The sequence below is a fragment of the Apostichopus japonicus genome, chromosome 17, assembly GCF_037975245.1.
Source record: "Apostichopus japonicus isolate 1M-3 chromosome 17, ASM3797524v1, whole genome shotgun sequence".
In the NCBI taxonomy this organism is placed as follows: Eukaryota; Metazoa; Echinodermata; class Holothuroidea; order Aspidochirotida; family Stichopodidae; genus Apostichopus; species Apostichopus japonicus.
In genome coordinates, this window is record NC_092577.1 from 27,220,929 (window position 1) to 27,241,238 (window position 20,310).

The 20,310-nt window shown below is 36.4% G+C and overlaps 1 protein-coding gene across 4 annotated transcripts in view; it reads right to left on the reverse strand.

Moving 5' to 3' along the window:
• The window catches only part of LOC139985190 (myotubularin-related protein 9-like), a 40,775-nt gene extending 20,526 nt beyond the window's left edge, over positions 1-20,249 (reverse strand). Inside the window, exons 1-5 of one of the 4 annotated variants that reach the window (XM_071999446.1) lie at positions 20,111-20,249; positions 4,890-5,050; positions 3,045-3,204; positions 2,220-2,365; positions 1,410-1,538 (exon numbers count right to left, since the gene is read on the reverse strand). In XM_071999446.1, the coding sequence (XP_071855547.1) occupies positions 1,410-1,538; positions 2,220-2,365; positions 3,045-3,204; positions 4,890-5,050; positions 20,111-20,237 (723 nt within the window). In that variant the 5' untranslated portion in view covers positions 20,238-20,249. Of the gene's footprint in view, positions 1-1,409; positions 1,539-2,219; positions 2,366-3,044; positions 3,205-4,889; positions 5,051-9,284; positions 9,434-19,874 lie in introns of those variants that run through there. The other 3 variants (XM_071999450.1, XM_071999449.1, XM_071999447.1) reach the window with 3 other exon arrangements.
• Between the last annotated feature and the right edge of the window lie 61 nt (positions 20,250-20,310).

The following is a 20,310-nucleotide window of genomic DNA, read 5'->3' on the forward strand; positions in this document are numbered from 1 at the left end:
TAGTATTGGGAGAACAGGAAATACTTACCTTGAGTTGTGTGTGATCTGTAGTATTGGGAGAACAGGTAATATTTACCTTGAGCTGTGTGTAGTCTGTAGTATTGGGAGAACGGGTAATACTTACCTTGAGCTGTGTGTGATCTGTAGTATTGTGAGTTACAGGTAATACTTCTCTGGAGTCATGTGATCTGTAGTATTTGGGAAAACAGGTAATACTTACCTACAAATGCACAGATTCCACTGCCTCAACCATGTGTGGGATATACATGTCACTGCTATCAACTATTAAACTGTTGTAATATCTCATTACTATTAATAATACTTTTGGTACTACAAACAACCTATCCATCTGCTGTCAGTCTTACCTCATGCAAGGCTGTCAATGAGACATGACTGACAGCTAGAAAAGAACACTAACAAGAACACAGGTGTACAACAATAAAGATATAGATGAATATTGCCCAGCTGTGTTGTTAGTACAGGGAAAGTATAAACTTTCACTCCAACATCACTAAGAATAAACATCAACCATCCCCTTTAAACTAATATACTCTAAGAATATGTGGCCAGCTTATGCGTCACATAAAGCAACACGCTATTCACGATGTAGTCCATACGATCATACTTCTCAAATTAACTTCTGACGACATCTGAACAGCAACAGTTGGCACATAAACTTGGAGGGCCTTGATCAAAGATGGGAGAAATCTACAAAATGAGTCACTATAAACAATAATCCTTGGTTAGATATTGATTACAACAGAGTACACTCTTGGATTAGCTGAAAATAGCTACATATTCTTCTCACGAACCTGGCGTAGTTCAGATTATATAACAAACCTGCTTCACTGAGGTATTTACATCAATTAATGTGATATGACCAGAGTCTGGCATCCTACATGAGTGGTCGATATACACTCTATGCATAATTGCCAAGAATATGTTTCTTCCTCCATTTCTTGTTTTGCCTACATGACACTTTTAGTCACAGAGATACTAAATCCCATGCTTAGGAAAATATTATGCAACAAAAAACGTCAAACAAATTTCTTGAACTGAAAAAAGGGAGTAACAACAACCGCCAAAACATTACCAGGTTTCAGGTTATCAATGATCAACCTGTATGTTTGATATTAGAGCCGTGGGCATGGCTTTGGTGGCCGAGGTCTTACAAGAAATTTTGTCACAAGAAAAGAGCTGGTCTAGAATTACTATAGGACTAATAAAATTCAGTAAACAGGGGAATATCAAAGGCATGAAGAAACATTTTCAGTCCATTACCCATCATTTTTCAGCAAGTAAACTTAATAATAATTCATGTCACAAACTGTTAGTTTTTCTTCTTTAAATAGTCAGCTCTGTACATTAAGTCCTCATTATGTGGTAGTGCTACTGTTCATTAAACTCACATCATGTTTTTTGTGTAAGTAGCTCAGAATTGGGAATCTTCCTCCACTTCTGAAGGCAGCAGCTTTCTTTAGAATCTCATCATCAACAGTCTTTGGAACCACAATCGCTCTGGGGTAGGTCGGACTCACCTGGGGGGCAAAAACAGCAAACCTTCAATCTTTATTCTATCTCCTTATATTCTCTCTTTATTGAACATAAAATTCATTCAAAGTGGATACCACCAAGTTTTCTTGAATAATTTGGAAGTTTTCATCACAAATATTTAACATGACAATTTGCAACCTGTATAATATTAGCCAATCGTAATCACAGGAATTTTGGAAGAGCATCATTGTCTATTTTTAGCATGAACAATTTTCTGTAATAGAAGTGTTGTTAACTCTGTACCAAATCATTACAACCTGCGGTTGATTTTTATGATTTTATTCGTTTCGAAACATTCATCTGTATTGATTGAAAGAAATTTTATTTCTTTCCAGAAGAAATTGTTGTTGTCTTAGAAAGATAAAAATGTATTTTCATTCAAGAATGACGTGGTTTCAATGTTTTTCATATAGGCCTAGTAGTGAGTGTGTGAACTTGGAGTTTGTTTTTCAAGAAAAAAGCTTTGTGTCCTTCATATGCAAGCAGTTTGCAAATTTCGTGTCCCTGGCTAAGATCTCGCATCCCAGATGCAGAAACCTGCATTTGTAACAATGCTGGGCTGAAACTTCATAGATGTGAAACTCAGATGAGCTTACACTGAATAAATTTTCTAGTATTCTCATACTTTCCTATTCCCTACTGTTTTAGTTGTGCAAGCTGCTCACCTCAAAGTCTTCATTTACATAGCTCAACCTCCAGTTGTCGCTCTTAATTCTTGTGAGTTCACTTTCAGGCTGAAAAGCTAGCCAACCATCTTCTAACTTTTCAAATGTGCTTCGATAAAAGAAAGGATAGGTCATCTTCACAGATTCTGGAATGACAGGAAGTTTGTCTTGAAATTGAGTTCAATATTTCTAAAGAAAGCAAAGAGCCGAATATCACCTTCTTTGTGATGGTGCAATACAAAGGATCTTAAAATTATATAAGAGCCAGACTTTTTCTGGGTACATATACAACTTCTACAGTGAAAGGAGTAACAATATTTTTGTTCAGGTTGAAGATTCAGTTTTTATGATTTTGTACAAATATGAGCAGTATAACACGATGTGATACGATGATAGATAAACTGACCATCAAAATGCATCTTACACATTAATAGTTTTGATAAAAGGAAGTTGTGCCCCTTGTCGACCAGCTTGATGACTGGATATTTACTTCCACTTGATTATCCTTATTCACCATGATCAAGAGCATTTAACTTAAAAGCAATGAACTTGACACTTTCTGACATCTGGATGGTATGATGGCCGAGCCTAGTGGGATTCATAAGAAATATTTCAAGATGACCATTTACCTGATTTATCCTGTTTAAACATTCTATTTATAAGTACTGTAGGTTAGTAGACAAATGATCCATCACTTGATCTTAATGGATTCACAATATGTAGTCAATTTCAAATTCTTTCAGCATGTTGAAAATCAGGGCAAGACAGCAAGAGATGAAGAAGAAACTTGCAAGCACGATAGAATGATGAGATTGCATTACTTACGCAAGGATGAGAGATTTTCTATTGAACTAGCCACATTTAGACATTCTTCCATGCTGGGAATGTCAAGTTGTATCACCATGAAGTTCTTGCAGTAGAGAGTTAGTTGACCTGTGGAGCCTATGAACTTCTTCTCAAGGTAGTCTACCATCATGTGTAGTAGCTGGAGAAAGGAAAGATCAAAACAAACCACGCTAGCTATTGATATGTCGTCCACTGATTTCCTGTGCTTGCCGGTTAACTACTGTAAGACAGTTTAGTAAGATAAACACATGTGGTTCATTATGTCCAACAAAACACTCTGACACTAATTCAAAGGGAGTAGCGAGCTAAAATGACACCTGTAGATGTGGTATATGAGGTATGCTATGATTGTGCAGTGATATATGTTACAAGGAAGTAGTAATATGACGGCTAAACAACTCTACCTATTGGTTAACAATCCATAAAACATAACTTTGTTGACAAGACAAAAGATGCTGGAATAACTGCAACACATAGCTTGCTACAGACAAAGACATCATCTTTTCAATTAACTAGTCTAATTCCTTTGTCTTAGCTCAGCGCATACCATTATGTTTAGGGTCAATGTTTGCCTTTAATCTGAACAGATTAGTACATTATGCCAAATGTGTCTGCAATTCCACAGCCTAAACTAGTAGCAAAGTTAAGACCCACTAATGCAGGGGTGGGCAACTTCTTTGAATGCATGGGCCAGATATATGGAGTGAAAAATTGACGAGCTGCACCTAACCAACAATCTGCTGTTGATTTCAAACCTTGGTTCCGAGAACTTTCAAGCAATTGGTGTGTGTACTTAATCTGTATTCACAAAAACATAATGTCAATACAGTACAGTTGATAATTAATTGGGATAAAAGGCCTACCTGACAGCATCATTAATGCCGATAAATTCTAAGCAGCTATCTCGTTTTTTGTGATGATGTTAAATTGATTGATTTGTTTTTGTTTTTCTTGAGACATCTCACGGGTCGCAAAAAAATCACTGGCGGGCCCGTGGCCGTAGGTTTCCCACCCCTGCACTAAAGTATATGTTCTTATGGATACATGGGTATACTGTATATTCAGCTGTGAATGTATGAATGATATGTCCAAACAACACACACAGATAGAGTTAGCTGTGTGCAAAACTGTATAAAGGAGTTTCAATAAATGACAACCTGCCAAAGTGAGTGCTCATTCCTAAAGATAATGTGGCAATGAAATATTTAGAAACTGAGATAAATACCTCAATAAGTGAGTGGTTTTCTGACTGATTATTAAAATATTAAGACGCCACAAAAAATATCATAAGTTCTTAATTACTGCTGGGATACTTCAATGTTAAGACCCTTTGATCTGAACATGTGAATACAATCTTCATGGTTAAATAAGTAGGTATAAAGATCTCAATTCTATTACCAGAATATCTTCAATCTCTATTATTTAAATATGAATTTATTGTGATTTGGTATCTCTATTTCAATAATGAGTTCCTCACCAATACCTAGAAAACAAAGCTAATAAAGCATTAAGATATTTATTTCAGCAATGTCACCTTTAGGACTGGATACATTAATTCATGTTTCAACATCTATCTTCTGTTTATCTTAATAGAATATTCAGACTTACACATGATATAGTGCAGATGAAAACTGGTAATAACAACTCAGCTACATTACACTATATTACTGTGATGTTTTTAAGGCAGCCAGAGTGTAAAGCATGTAGTCTCTACCAACAGAAAAATACATCTTCAGATATAATAGCCTGGGCTATTAAAGGAGAAAAATAAATCAGTACTGAGGCGAAATGTTTGTTTCATATTCCTTTCATTTAAATTCTCACCCAAAGTTCTTCAGTATTGGCTTTTCTAGATGAAAGTATAACATGGTGACCAGTCACACAGAGGGTGCCCTCTACTGGTGGATGGAATGGTTGATGAAGCTTAACTCCATCTAATTTTGGTGTCTTGATGAACTCTACAAATTCCATGGCATCAAACGCAGCTGAAAGAACACAACAGTTCAATAGACATGAAATACATTATAAACAAGAGCCGAACTGGCACTATGGTTCCTTGATTGGTGGTTACAGTGTTGTATGTCATCACTTAATATCATAGTAGATATAAAATGAATGTATATTGAGGCACACATGTACCAGCTTTAAACCAAAACTGTTCTCCAAGTTTGGATAGAATCCGATTTAAGGTTAGGTTTTTGCAATTACAAAAAAAAAAATATCAAATTTTAGCCCCTCCCCAAAAGTTGGGCTAAAAAAAATTTCGCACCTATTTGGCTCAATCAAACTGGCTCAAAAATACATTTGGCCCACAAGGATTTAACCCCAAAGAGTGTGGGCCCCACAAATTCAGGCCCTAAGAATGTGTCCCAAAATGCATTTGAGGTTAAAATAAAATTGGGCCCACCCAGTCCAAACATGGGCCCACAACTCTTTGGGCACAGATGGTCATGAAACATAAATGCCACCATGTACCATCTATTAAACCAACAACTGTATACCAAGTTTGACTAAAACCCAACTTAAGGCCAAAAAAGGAGACCAGGAATTTTTTTTGGCCAGGAAGTCTAAAAAGTTTAGGCCTACTGTATATGTACTAACTGTTAACCAACAACTGAATACCAAGTTTTGCTTAAGGTTGCAGATGTATTGCAATGTAAAGGTTTTTGTGTTTGACTCCATAACCTCATTAATATTCATAAGGTCAATGCCAAAATCAATACTGCGCACCTTATCACTATAATACATCTAAATAGCAAGTATGAGAAATATCCATAATTCGTTTGTTGAGTTATTGTGGACCCAAGCAAGTGTCACAGACGCACACATACACACACACACACGCCAAACCTGACTGCATAGGTTCCTTTGCTTCCAGCAAGGAACCAGAACCAAACCAGTATACAATTCAATGAATATTCCAGTAACAGATAATGTTGCACTTATCCTATAGAGAAAACTTCTCCACAATGTTATGGAATGCCAAAAGGACCATAACTGATGATTATAATGTGATATTACATGATAAATATAAATTTATATATGATAATATTCTAAGTTAACAAGATTAAAATAAGATTTGACTCGATGATAATTCAGTCCCTGATAATCACACGATGATAATAATCGAATAAAGGATACTACGATAACTTCTTACAATATAACACATGCCTATGCATATCCATATGAATTCTCCTATGCATACATGCATATTACTCATAAGGTAGACCTCACGACTCACAAACAGGTTAGCTGATTGTTATGTTTCACTTTTGTTGAGTGTTTTATGCGAGTGACGCATTTTACTCATATAACCAATCACAACTTATGATACAGAAGTGTAAATTATCCGGTCCACATAATCTAGGCTAGCTTCACCACTTATCACAGACAGCTCTTTCTTCCTGATGGTGGCATACTACTATTAGAGTCTATATATCAATCCGCCCAGATGTTCTCCTATCCCAGGAAAAGTGCCAAAATGCAGTAGGAAAACATCTTTTTTGATGCAGTATCAATCAGGATCTGGTTTCTTATGGCTTGCATTTTGAAGAGCATGCATGGAAGTACATGTGGTGACCCCTTTAGGCCTCCCAGGAGCAGCATATAAAAATTGTTTATTACTGAGTGAAGAGGTTTCTTTACAAGTCCAGAAAACTTCAGGCTCTGATAGCAAAAAATCTGCATGGTCATGATACAGAAAATTGATGGTGTCATGAAAGGCCAACTTGTCAGCTATCCAGTGATGGATAGCGTTTAGCTAGTGAGAACTTCTATCTAGACTTAGTGTGTAAGTCAATGGGGCTGTTAATGGGCTTATTAGTGTTACAGTACCTTAATCAAAACTGTCAGATTTTTCATTTTAAGTGTTAGAAGTCAAAAGTTTGGACCAAAGCAGTTGCTATGGTGTGTAAAAAATTTTTCCAGAAAAAATGTCTGCGAATTTCATGCTAGGGTTATTTTTACACATAAATTAGTATTTCAGCCTAAAAGTACCACAAAATGCATGTTTTCCTTCCCAATAAACAATTGGGTCATTAAGCCTTGATTTACCAAAGTTTCCGTTCTTTGGTTCTGGCCTTCAACCTGTTAGGTAGGGTGCCTAGTGCACAAAATTCAAAGTCCTTCAGAATCAGACCAAATGTCTGCAGTGTGTGGGCATGAACGACTAAGTTCAGTGAAATATGACATCTGTGTGCACGCCCTTGATGGTTGATGTGAGCGACCACCGTAGTGTTGTCACTGAATCTCGTCGTTCTGGTGGCCCATTATAGAGGGTGCACAGTGTTAAAAGATTACTAGTTATTCCAGGCACGGTAGGTAGAGGGCGCTCAGGTTGTGGGGAGACAGGTAAGCGAGGAAGGAAGTACAGTAAATAATGTAGGAACTGTATGGAGCGTGGATTATGTCCCAATCTACTATACATTTGCGAAGATGACATCAGGTTCTCTACTGTTCAAAGTATATTTGGATATATTTGGATATATTTGAAGTACAATCTAAGTAGTACTGTATCTTACTTGCAGTACTGTATCTTACTTCAAGTAGCTAAGTTTTAATAGCTAGCTATTAGAACTTAGCTACTTGAAGCAAACTAGTACTATAAGTTTTAACAGCTCTATAAGTACTGTAGCTTCCTTCAGGTAGCCAAGTTTTAATAGCTACTGTAGCCATAGTACTGTAGCTTACTTGTAGCTAAGTTTTAATAGCTAGCTATAAGTACTGTAGCTTACTACAAGTAGCTTAGTTTTAATAGCTAGCTATAAGTACTGTAGCTTAATACAAGTAGCTAAGTTTTAATAGAGCTAGCTATAATTACGGTAGCTTAATTCAAGTAGCTTACTACAAGTAGCTAAGTTTTAATAGCTAGCTACTGTATATGTATGGTAGCTTACTACAAGTAGCTTAGTTTTAATAGCTAGCTATAAGTACTGTAGCTTAATACAAGTAGCTAAGTTTTAATAGCTAGCTATAATTACGGTAGCTTAATTCAAGTAGCTTACTACAAGTAGCTAAGTTTTAATAGCTAGCTATAAGTACTGTAGGATCACTTCAAGTAGCTTACTATAAGTAGCTCATTTTAAATAGTAAGTTAAAGTAGCTATTAAAGTAACATTAAGTAGCTAACTTTAAGTACCTTAATTTTAGGAGCTAATGTTAAGGGCACTGATTTTGGCCAACTTTCAACAGGGTTGAATGTTAATTTTCAGAGCAAAATGTGCATTTCACCAGCTTCGCTGGGAATTTTTTAATTTTGTTTTAATGAAAAAGTGCCTGTGTGATACAAACTTGAAAGTTTGCAGACTGACCAAGCATGGAGCTAATGTATAAATCAATAGCAACATTATTGTCACAGCGGTCTGTGAACATGAAAACCAAATACCATAGCAACTAAAAGATCAGACAGTATATATTGCTGCTAACCCTTGCAATGTTCTCTTTATCACACAAGTTTGTTGCTTCTTACTAGTTAACATGGATGCAGAATTAAGTGCAAGCAAAATTATATGTAAAACCTGGCACATCAAAGTGATCTCGCAAGAATAATTTAAAATTGAAAAGGTTTAATAACAAAATTCCAGGATTTGGGTCATAGCATACCAACAGTTTGAATTGCTATTAAATGTTAAGTTGAATAAAACAAAGCCATTTGAAAATGGTTCCTCAGGACTCCTAACTTCCAAAAGGTTGATAAAATGATGACAGTGCTGTGATACTTTGACTAACTATATATTATAATTAAATTATAGATGAGCACTTCAAAACAACAGAGAAATAACCAAGTGCATACATTACTGACATCTGTTGTTCAGTCTTTATCACTTCATATTGCATCAAGAAAATCCAGGTTTTTGTATAAATGCAAGGTGGTTGGATTAAAATAATATGTTGAAGCAGGTCTCCATGTTAGAACCAAATCTTATAGTTTTGATCACTACACTATGTGATTGTAACAACCATTAAATGCAAGAACAGGTCATAGAACCATTTGTCCATGTTGTATGATCAGACAATACAGTTAGCAATTACATTCCATTAATTCTATTTTACACTACACTAAACAGTTCAATCCATAAATACACACAACATTGTGCACAGAGGCTGACATGTTATGAAATGCTATCAATTAAAACTTGTTAAGTTACACTGTAAGCCAAGTGTAATCTCTATTATAACGGTTTGAACAGCTGACATGTATACACTGTGAGAGCTACCTACCTGCAGATGGCATTATTGCACACATCCCTTTCGACAGCTTTTGTTCTTCTCCCTCAAATGTAATCAAGTGAAATAATCTTCCAAATACGACAAGCTACAGTAAGCCATATGTTTGAAGACCAACCATCATCCAATCAAAGATCACCTACTGTACTGCTAGCACTACTATTATAATTATGACATTTACAATTATCAAACTCTGCGTTTGTGTACATCGCATTGACTGCTCACTGCATAAGTAGATGATTTCAACCAGTCAATGTTTGTGGATAGAGAGAGTGCTGTTTGTGTTAGTACATGGCAAACAGACAGACAACACTTTGCATTAATGCTTCACTAAAAAACATGCTGGCAGGATGTACAATTACAAGATAATTACAGATTTTGTATGTACTTAACACCAATTTCAAAATTACACTTTTTTGTGTTTATAATACAGCAGGGATGTTTAAACTGAAACTATATATGAATTGGTTAGCACATTTTTGCCTGCCCACATCCATTTATGCAAACTGAACAAAATATCAGTTCAGGAAAAGCAACTTGTACATCCTGCATGCCTTTTAATGACATTGGATTAATTTGTTGGTAGGTTTATGTTCAGTTTTCTTCAAATTGAGTATGATTAATGAGATTGTCATAGAAATAAATTTGCAGGCATCAAGAATTCAATATTTTGTGGACATGTCAAAGACAATCAACTGTGCAGCTGTCTAAGCTCTGAATACTTACATGGTTGGATGCAAAATCCATATTGCCCCAACTGACAATCGGAGGTGTGTTGGAGGGGGGGGGGGGGGAGGGAGGGGGGGAATTTCCTTCCAACTTCCTTTATGCACGCCACCATTTAAGTCTCAATACCTGTTTGCCGATGAATTTTGGAAAACAAACTTCCGAAGTAGATTCATTGTTTCTTATTCTAAATGCACTCTGACCAGGTGGGTTTCATGGATGAAAACTGTCTCAATCGAAAGAAAGGAATATATCTTCTGTTGCGCTTATGGCGCAAATGATTTACCATAAAATCGCTGCGTCCACCCATGTCAGTATGTTCATTACACAAATGTAAACAAAAGAGTCTACACATGCGACCTGATCATGATTTTAATGCAGTTCTATACTTGTATCGTCCTCATTTTACAACTCTACAGAGAGAAATCTGAAAACACCTGTTTATTCATTGCAATGGAAGGAAGTGACACAATTTCGCAAGCTACATCGGCAAGATCGAGAGAAAGATATTATTCAAAAGAAGGGACCTAAGACATGCTAGCCATAAAAGTGAAAATAGTCCTAGGCCTAACGGTCGTAAACGAAACAGAGAGATTAGATTAACGCATGATCTGTTGGGCGGGGCTTGCAAATTTTGATTGAAGTTTGTAGAATCTATGGACTTGTTCAAAATCTTGGGAATTTTAGGCAGCTCAAATTTTTTTATGACAGATAACTAATAAGTAGTATGAATATTGATATGAAAGTTGCATAGAACGTTGTCATTTTCACTGAGCTTTTAGTGCAGTAAGCTGGAAAGGTCGAAATTTAGATTTGGCAAACACGTAATGAGACTTTAATATGGATCTACAAAATACAAACCTAGGTCATCCAAGCATTAATTTTTAAAGATGTAATATACCCAAGCTTTTTAAACATATTTTGACGCCTGTAGTCCGGGGCATTCCACAACAGTGGACAAGGACTTACAAGAAAGCCTTTAATGGTTTCAGTCAGAGCATTCTCTGAACAACACAAAAACTTATTTTTGTGGATGAATTGCTAATTTTGTATCTTATCCCTTATTAAAGTTGATAAAAGGCATTCTTATAGTGTCACGTTCAGGACAATGAACTTATGGATCCCTCTTAATTGTAAAGCCATGCTCTGGAGTCAAACTAGTAGGGACAAGAATAAACAGGTTAACTACATATTTTGAAGTGTTCAGGTTTTAACACCCCATTAATTATTAACCAATTAATATTCAAATATCCCATCTGTGACATTTTGGAGTAATTTATGAACCTCTTTTTCAAAGTACACTACTAATCTGGAATCTCTGACTTCTTAATGCCATGGCAAAGCAAAAACAGGAATTCTAAAAACTATCCATGTAATTATCAAGTTAAACATTTCAAATCTCCTTTGTAACAACAATCCCTTCTTGCCTTTGTTAGAATAGACATTACCAATTTGTTACAAAAATTGGAAAGCTAGATAAGTGTGATTAAAGGGAATAACATAGTGTTCAACTTTCATATGCAAATTTTGATGGTTCTGAGTTTGATCTCTTACGACTGCTTTTGTATACAAAACTGTTATACGTCTTTGTACATGTGTGGAAATTGCTCATTTAGCTGTAATAGTTGAGTCACTGACTCAAGTAACTTTAATACTTGAAATGATAGTAACTCAGTCATAACTCATTACTGGGTATACATGCTGTACAAAATTTAGTAACTGTTGTCAATCAAGGTATTCTGTATATTGTATTGTCATGTTTCGTGATTTACATGTACTGTACATAGTGAATATGTCATAGTTTCAGTGATATATATCTAAAGAGGTAGGGAAAAGTACCTGTTTTCACAATAAAGTTCAGTTTGTTGTCCAATCCACCAGCAAGATTATTCCTTTTGTTAAATTTGCTTGCCTCATAGCCCTGCACAGCCAAAGTTCACTGATGTCACCCCTGAACTCACTATATAATACATCTACAAAGCAAGTTTGACAAATATCCATCACTCCGTGGTTGAGTTATCGCGGACCCAAGCAGCTGTCACAGACGCACACGTACACACACACGCCGACCTGACTGTATACTGTAGGTTCCTTTGCTTCCAGCAAGGCACCAAAAGTATTCCTTTTCTAATACAGTATATGCTAAAATGTTGTGGATATCACTTTTGAATACTGCTAACCCAAATTGTTCACAAAAGTAGCATCCATACATAATAGATCAACCTGCAATTTGTTTATAATCGCATGCGACAGAGAAATGTAAAAGAGCAGAAACTGGAATATGCTCCAACAATGAAGGTCACTCTCACATGTCGTATTCCGCACACAAACTGTTGAAAAGTTCAAATTGCAAATCTGCCAAGTAGTCCTTTTACAGAGAATGACATCAAATACATAGCAAACCTGAATAACAAGTAAATATTTGACTTGATAAAGTCTCCCATGGGCAGGCAAAAATATTTTTCCTGAACAGCTTTGGTTCACCACTATTCAAATGTTATATCCACAAAATTTCAGTCAATTTGGACAAACGCTCTAGGACGAGTAGCATTTTTAACGTTTTCAGAAATGACCACATGAATGAGAACTTGACTCACACACCCCAATGACAAAATTTCAGCCAATTCGAATGGAAAATGGCAGACCTTCAAACACGGCTGCAAAAAGTGACAGAATTTCTACAGAATCGCTGTAGCTCAGCTGAAAGCTTTCTGCTGAGCTAAAAATTGATATGTGACTTGCCTTGACCAACATTGACTTGTGACTTGACCAAAAAATTAATTGGTTACAATACTGGTGCTCAGTTATATGTAGACCTACATATATACCAGGTAAGAAGATCAACCGTAACATATTTTTTAGAGTTTTTATAAGTGGTAATAAGCCAAGGTGTTAACACACATACAAACCAGTTGTTCACATATTTAAATTTGCTAATATGTAAAGATGATCACTGCAAAATGCAAATGATGAACTAGAAAGACAACAGGCTTATTGATTCCTTTGCACATTTTATACAGTACGACAACACTGCACACTAGGTTTTCAAGCTATAACCACTGTTGATCACTGTGCTTGCACTAATAAAGTACCATGTTCATCCAATACTTTTTATCTTGTTTACAAGCTTTTGAGAATTGTAAACCTCAAGTATTTAACTTAGGACTGTTGACTCTTCACATCTCATAAAACAATAGGAAGTTTGTTCTGCTTATGTGAATCTACAATCAAAGAATGATGTTTATCAAAGCCTCACTTCTGATCATAAAGTGGTTACTGGAACTTTCTGGAAACTGTAGGGTATGCCAGTAGGGTGCTATGCTTGTGATGAGGCAGGGTAGGGTAGTACACAAGGAACAATGTAAATTTATCAATGAGAACATAGGAACCTGTTAATGGTAGCCACTGCTACCCATATCTTCAAATATAATGTTTTAAACTGCAATTTATGGACACTGCAAATGCTTCGTACTCTATTATGTGATTCAGGAATGATATTAGAATGGACCAAGCAATGAATGGACTGGCCAAAGTGACCATTTACTAGGTCATATTACAATCAAATTGCTAAAGGAGGTCCTAGTATGCCAAGTGTCACATAGTGTCACATAGTGTAACATAGTGTACAGCCGTTCAACTGTCAATATTAAAGCAATCAAAAGCTTACACTTGTCACTAAGCATCACCAGGGCTACACCGTCCAACCAAATGGGTTCAACTCTTATGCTAATTTTAGGAGATTTGTGTAATAAATAAACCAACAGGTAAACTGCTGTCTGTTTATTAATTAATTGAAACAACAAGAGGGCAACTAAACCACAGGTAATGCTTTCACAAATGAAAACAGATGTATTAAACTATTGTACTCTGATAGAGTCACTTAAGAAGATCAGATCTACAAACTTTCATGGTGGCCGTTGACATATACACTTGTCTGAAAATCCAGAGCTTTGGCAATAACTCACTTTGCATTTAGCACTACTCGCTCCATAAATTCAGCAGACACATACTGTACATCTAACTACAGACATTGAACACTCACCAATGAAAGAAGCATGAGTGGTACTCAACAACCCTACTTCAATCTCTCACCCAGAATGACTAGATTAAACTCTTTCATAGGCACCACACAAATGATGGTATTAAATTTGAAAAAAATTCCAGTATAAAATTAACATCATTACAATGTACCCCATTAGGGTTAAAGCTATGACTTTGCTTAAAGCTTGTTAATCCATACATGTGTAGACAATGGCAGTTTCTAACTGCAAGAGATGAGAAGTGATAGTGAAACCAAAGTGAACAGTTATTAGGGTGCTTTACACTAATCCAGATCAAATCCACTGATGTTATCTGCCATTGTTATCTCTCCAAGGGTATAATAAAACGTTGATACGGATGCTTTTACATTTTAATTTGTACTCAGATCCCCCCATGTCTCTAACCAGTTTTTGCCACTTATTACCATGGAGCTACTGTATTTATAGCTCCATGGTATTATGACACTGGGAGTGTCTTTGCGCAAGAGTGGATTGCAAAATAAAGCAGTGACATTGCCATGGTTACTGTAAGCTGTGCATACATGTGCTACAGTACTGTACTTGTACACATATAATACAAGACTTTATGTACACTTGTACATATTAATGACACCAACACACAGCAAAATACCTTTACAAGGCAAGGCCTACAGACAAGTTTGTGCTAAATAAGGTACGTTGTAAAAAAAGAAGGAATATTGGCGAAGCACGAAGCATATCCACAAAAGTTATTCAATGAAAAGAACTACGATTGTATGAAATGTAATTTTCTTTGAAAGCAGAGAAATACAAAACGGGGATTTAAAAGTTCACCAGTATGCTGCAATTAAACGAACAAATAACAATTGATACTAAAGTCTTCCCGCGAGACACACAATGATACAATGGGCACGAGGCCAAATAACCAGATATCTCAGGTTTCTGTTGATGTGGATGCATTTACACTTCAAAGGTTGATCTTGACGTTGGGATCAGACCCTGGTCTTAGCCAGCATCAAAATAGGGAGATCTGATCCGGATCTGAATTGCATTTCAACTAGTCTTGATCTCCATGTCGAGATAAGATCTTCACCTCAAGATCAGATTCGGATCTAGTTTAAAAGCACCCTTAATCTTCATGGTGGCCTAACTATTCTTGCCCTAAAAGGAGAAGTTAATTGGCTACAGGACAAGTTCTTCAATGTAAAACAGAATTTGAAAATGAGAAAACTATGTCACATGAACACATGAAACTACATCCTTATACAGATAATCAAATATACTGTATGGTTGTGGTTATATTTACTCGATCAATCATGGGGTAAATTTAGGCATGGCACTCTTGTTTATTGACATGATCACAGTCCACAAGTCTGAGAGCTTTGAGGAACGACTGTCTTGCTAAACCTTCCAAAATGCATACATGAAGGTGGCTTTTGGTCAAAGCCATACCCAGGCACATTTCTCTCATTAAATGGCTACTGGGCTGCTTACAGTACTGATTTCGCTTAACTCCCGTTGAAAAAAAATCAACGATCGATAACAAAAGTTGAAAATCGATAAATAAAGTTGAAAATCGATATAAAACGAATAATTTCGTTGACAAGATTTAGACTACTGCGGGCACGGTTGTCAACGAAGTTTCAACGAAATTTCTACGAAAGTTATCGCGATAAAAAAACGCAGGGGCAATTCTGGACATATCAAGGTTGTGACTTGCATTGAATCCTTAGTGTAACTACAGCCGTTTTCAGACTATACCAGAAGTTGCCGAGGAATATTACAAACGTTGCAAAAGTTTGATTGCATATAAGACAGAGTTTGTTCTGTACTAGGTGTTTGAAAAATGATTTGGCTAGGAAAATAAAAACTAGTCTTGGTCGATCGTAACAAGCACATTCTACGACTCTTAAGTTATAGGCTAGTATTAAACTAAGATAAGTTTAAGTTAACTCACCAAGGAACACAGCGTCAGAAAAAAAAGAAATAAAAAAAATATCCACAATGAAACAGTCGTAGCTGGATATCAAAGAGATCTATATTTCCAATAAATTCCTGTGTTACTTGACGTACTACAGTACCGTTTACTACAGAACATCACTCACTTTCAAACTTTTCTGAGAGCGCATTCCATCCAAAAAATATCCCCCCGGCTTCAATTGCACGCAAAATAAAAAACATCCTTTTATTTTCCCCCCTAACCCAGCTACTGTAAGTTGCTCGCGAAGGCAAATGGACTGCCCTGGTAATTAAGGTCGCAGCCTGGGTCTGGGCCACCTACAGTATGCTGCTTACATGTGCATTCCCTACCCTGGATATCCTCACCACCAAATTTTTTTGAGAGGCTTAGTCCAATCATAAACCTCGCTTTGTCAAATTCACGCCTACCATTTGTTAATTAGCATAGTATTTATCTTCGTGGGGGGTTTAGCACTGCAGAACCTTTGGCTGGCTGCCTCTAAGAGCAAAAATTATTTTACCCCTACTGTTCGTAATGGAATGGATGTTACCTGTAACTAAGTTAATTGAAAACCAAATATTCATTCATATATATAAGTAGAACAATCCAGCAGGGATAGAAAGTTTATCTTGAATGAACCAATCAGAAGTCGTGCTATTAATAAAACTTGAAAACACCTGGCCAGCAAGAGAGTTGCAAACAATTGTTTCCATGACTACTAAGAAAATAAAGCAGTGGCTTGGGGCCCACGTTGGGGAGAAACCTGTGGAAAATGAATATATTTTCATTGCTTATTTGAGTATTGCATATTGGGAAGAGCTGATCAAACATTACTGGGGAGGGCTTTCAACTGGCCTGACGGCATGTAAATTTAATTTAATGAGAAGGGGGAGTTTTTATAAGTCTCCCGGTATGTGTCACATGAGAAGTAAATGTTTTGTTTTTAGGTTTTATCATCGTTTTTCAAGTGGAACAGCTCATAACATCATATCAAATGAAAATAATATATTTGAATATCCTTCCTTAGTTTTACTAATCAGGAATGTTTGATAAGGCATGCAATGCATCGTTCGAAAATGTAATTTTAAAGTAGAATTGAAAATGAACGACATAAAACAATATCTGTGAAGCGTGTGGAGCACAAATTTGAATATTCGTTGTGAAGGAAAACATAATGAACGATGTTTACTGCGTAAATAAATTTCGCGGAACTGGTATAGAGAAATTACGTACTGCAGCTTACATCAGAGAAGCTCATAAATGACACAGGTGGATAGAGCACATTAAAATTAGCTTTGGAAATCCCAACACAGACGACAAAAGTTGATATCTCCTTCCGTTTTCGAGTTATAAGCGATTTTGTGTTTTTGCGAGATGGTTTTCAGTATATTTTCATTCAATAAGGTCGGTTTTTTGTGTGTGTTTTCTTGTTCGGAAATGATCCGAAATGAAAGTAATAACTGTTAAGTTTTTCCACTTTTGGTATAAAATTATTCCATCAAAGTTAACCTGAGTAACATGTCTCATGCCAAATCTATATTAAACAAAATAGAAAAAATAAAAAGAGAAAACGCCTTCTTGAAAAATGGAAGTGTCCTCGCAGAATAGGCGGGGCATCTTTATTTTGCTTCAAGTAACATGTTTTCGCTCGGACACAAAGTTTCATACAAGTTTCAACTCTAATAAAAAACCAAATTTACATCTCTTAAAAATAACTATTTTTCGTAATCTGCAAGTAAACCAAGTTTATTTATGTCCATTCATTGTTATTTTAATGGTTAAACAGCACTCCAACTTATTCTGGAAGGGTGCCTCGTGGTACATACTGTAGCGTGTACTGCAACCTTCAAGATGGCCTGGCAAAGTTAAGACTTACGTCACTGTGTTTGGGGTTCACAGTTAGAAAAAGTCCCCCTGTCAGTTTTACTACATGTTTCTTTGAGTGTTACTACTCATGCAAGCCTGAGAATGCTTTTGTAAATATTCTTGCTTTCAAACGACTGTACCAAAGTCTAATTGATACTAATAAAGGAAGTTACGCGTTTTCCGACGTTTCGCGTAACCATATTGACCTTCTATTTCGTTTAAAAAAGAATTTCAACGCATCGTTGAAAATTCCACAAAGGAAATGACTGAGATAACCAATCGTTAAAATTCGTTGAATTTCGATAAAAATCGTCGAATTTCGATAAAAAACAAAGAAATTCGTTTATTTTCCTTTTAACGAATTTCAACGGGAGTTAAGCAAAATCAGTACTGTACCTGAAGATGTTTTTTGTACTGGAGATACATGGTCCATCTATGTAGCCCTTATCTTGAAACTTTAACTATGAATTTCATTTTTCTTAGCACATGTTTTGGTAAACTTCCATATTCAGATATTTTCATATCCCATTATCGTCTTCACTATCTTTGACAGTCTGCTAAATAAGTGTTAACAAGGCATTTATTAAACCAACAATCAGGTAAAAAACAAAGAATGGAATAGATGATCAGGTTCATCAAAAAGCACATAATTCTGACGATCGGCAAAATAAGTACCAGTACAACGGTATTTTGAACAAAAGGATTGGGTGAATAAGCACCAGTACAACATTTATTAACCATCAATCCGGAAAGCAAGAGTGTCATCCTAACTGAAGTGATGATTGGACGAATAGCTGCCACATTAAAAATTACATAAGGCTCATCCAATACTATGGCCATTAACCAATACTATTGCCATTAACTGTTGACCGAGGCTGCTATTACTAATACTGCTTGCTCTAAACATACCAAACTACATCTACATTTTGTGATATCTTTACAAAAGTAGCATTCAACATTAATTCAAAGAAATGTAATCAGCTAGGCTATCTGTTAACTTCAACTTCATCAGGCACAAACTCACCAATAGATGCAAGGCTAGTATTTGTAAAACGACTTAATTTTCAGCAATGAAGATGAAAATAGTTCAATGGCTTACATATCTTGTTCTGACTTGAAAGAGTGAGCAAGAACCAAATCTACAGTAGTTGCCTAGCTATTAGTAGCCTTAAAGGGTGTGAAGACTCGCGCAAAAAGAAATGTCTGATGCCGGTAATCTGACCTAGTTTCGAATGAGGTGTAACAGAAGTGTTAGACACCTCCATCGATCCCAGAAAGTACACACACAGCTTGCTACAGTCAGTAAATAAACACTAGTGTACAGTCAATTCATACAGCTGCAGTCAATACCCACAGCACAGTGTACAAATGATACAGCGATGGACATCTCAGGTCCAGCTAAAGATAACGAGGTATACATACTGTCTGCATTTTGTAGCGACAAGAGAAAAATTTCACTTGCAAGCAATGGAAAGCTAAACTTTTTCACAGGGCGGGACGCGGTTTGGGGCGAGTCTTCAATGCCTTTAAAGGGTGTGAAGAGTAGACTCGCGCAAAAAGAAACGACTAATGCCGGTAATCTGACCTAGTTTCGAATGAGGTGTAACAGAAGTGTTAGACAACACCATCGTCCCAGAAAATACACACACAGCATGCTGCGTCGGTAATTAGACACTGCGGTCAATACCCACAGCACAGTGTATAAACGATACAGCAATGGACATCTCAGGTCCAGCTAAAGATAACAAGGTATCATGTTTCATTAAGTACTGTCTGCATTTTGTAGTGACACGAACAAAACATCATGCACTTGCAAGCAACAGAAAGTTAACTTTTTCAGATGGCCGCAAGCGGTTTGGGGCGAGTCTTCAATGCCTTTAACTAAGCTTAAGTCGTAAATTATATTTAAGGCTAACTTAGTAAAAATTCCATCAAGTTATTGTTACTGTACTTGGTCTAAGCCATACGTATTGTACTGAAATAATAGGAGTTAACGACCTAGCCTAGGCATACCTAGTATTGCGTAGAAGTCGCGGTTTCCTGCATCAAGTTTGGTCTGCAGTGAAGGTCTGTTGATATTAAGTTGTAATGTGTATTTCAGTCCGGGAAAAGGATGAATCCTTTCGCTTTATTTATTGTTATCTTTTTGTTTCACTGCTCAGTGGTTGATGACAGTAAGAGCTAAGTATATGGAGATAAAGTATTCAATCGGCAAAAGTAAGTTATAATGGGCTACCTGTGATACGTACATTTTACATGGTAGAAGAGTCTACGCATAGCAGAACCGCTAATCGTTATTTCAATGGCCTTGATGCATGAAGAGAGCACTGATCTGTACACTAACATCAGTGGAAGAGATCCAATCATGAAGGTCATGTGACGTGCTCCCAGGTGCCATTAATATGTTATTTATCCCTTTGCCAGTTCAACACGTTCCGTTGACAACATT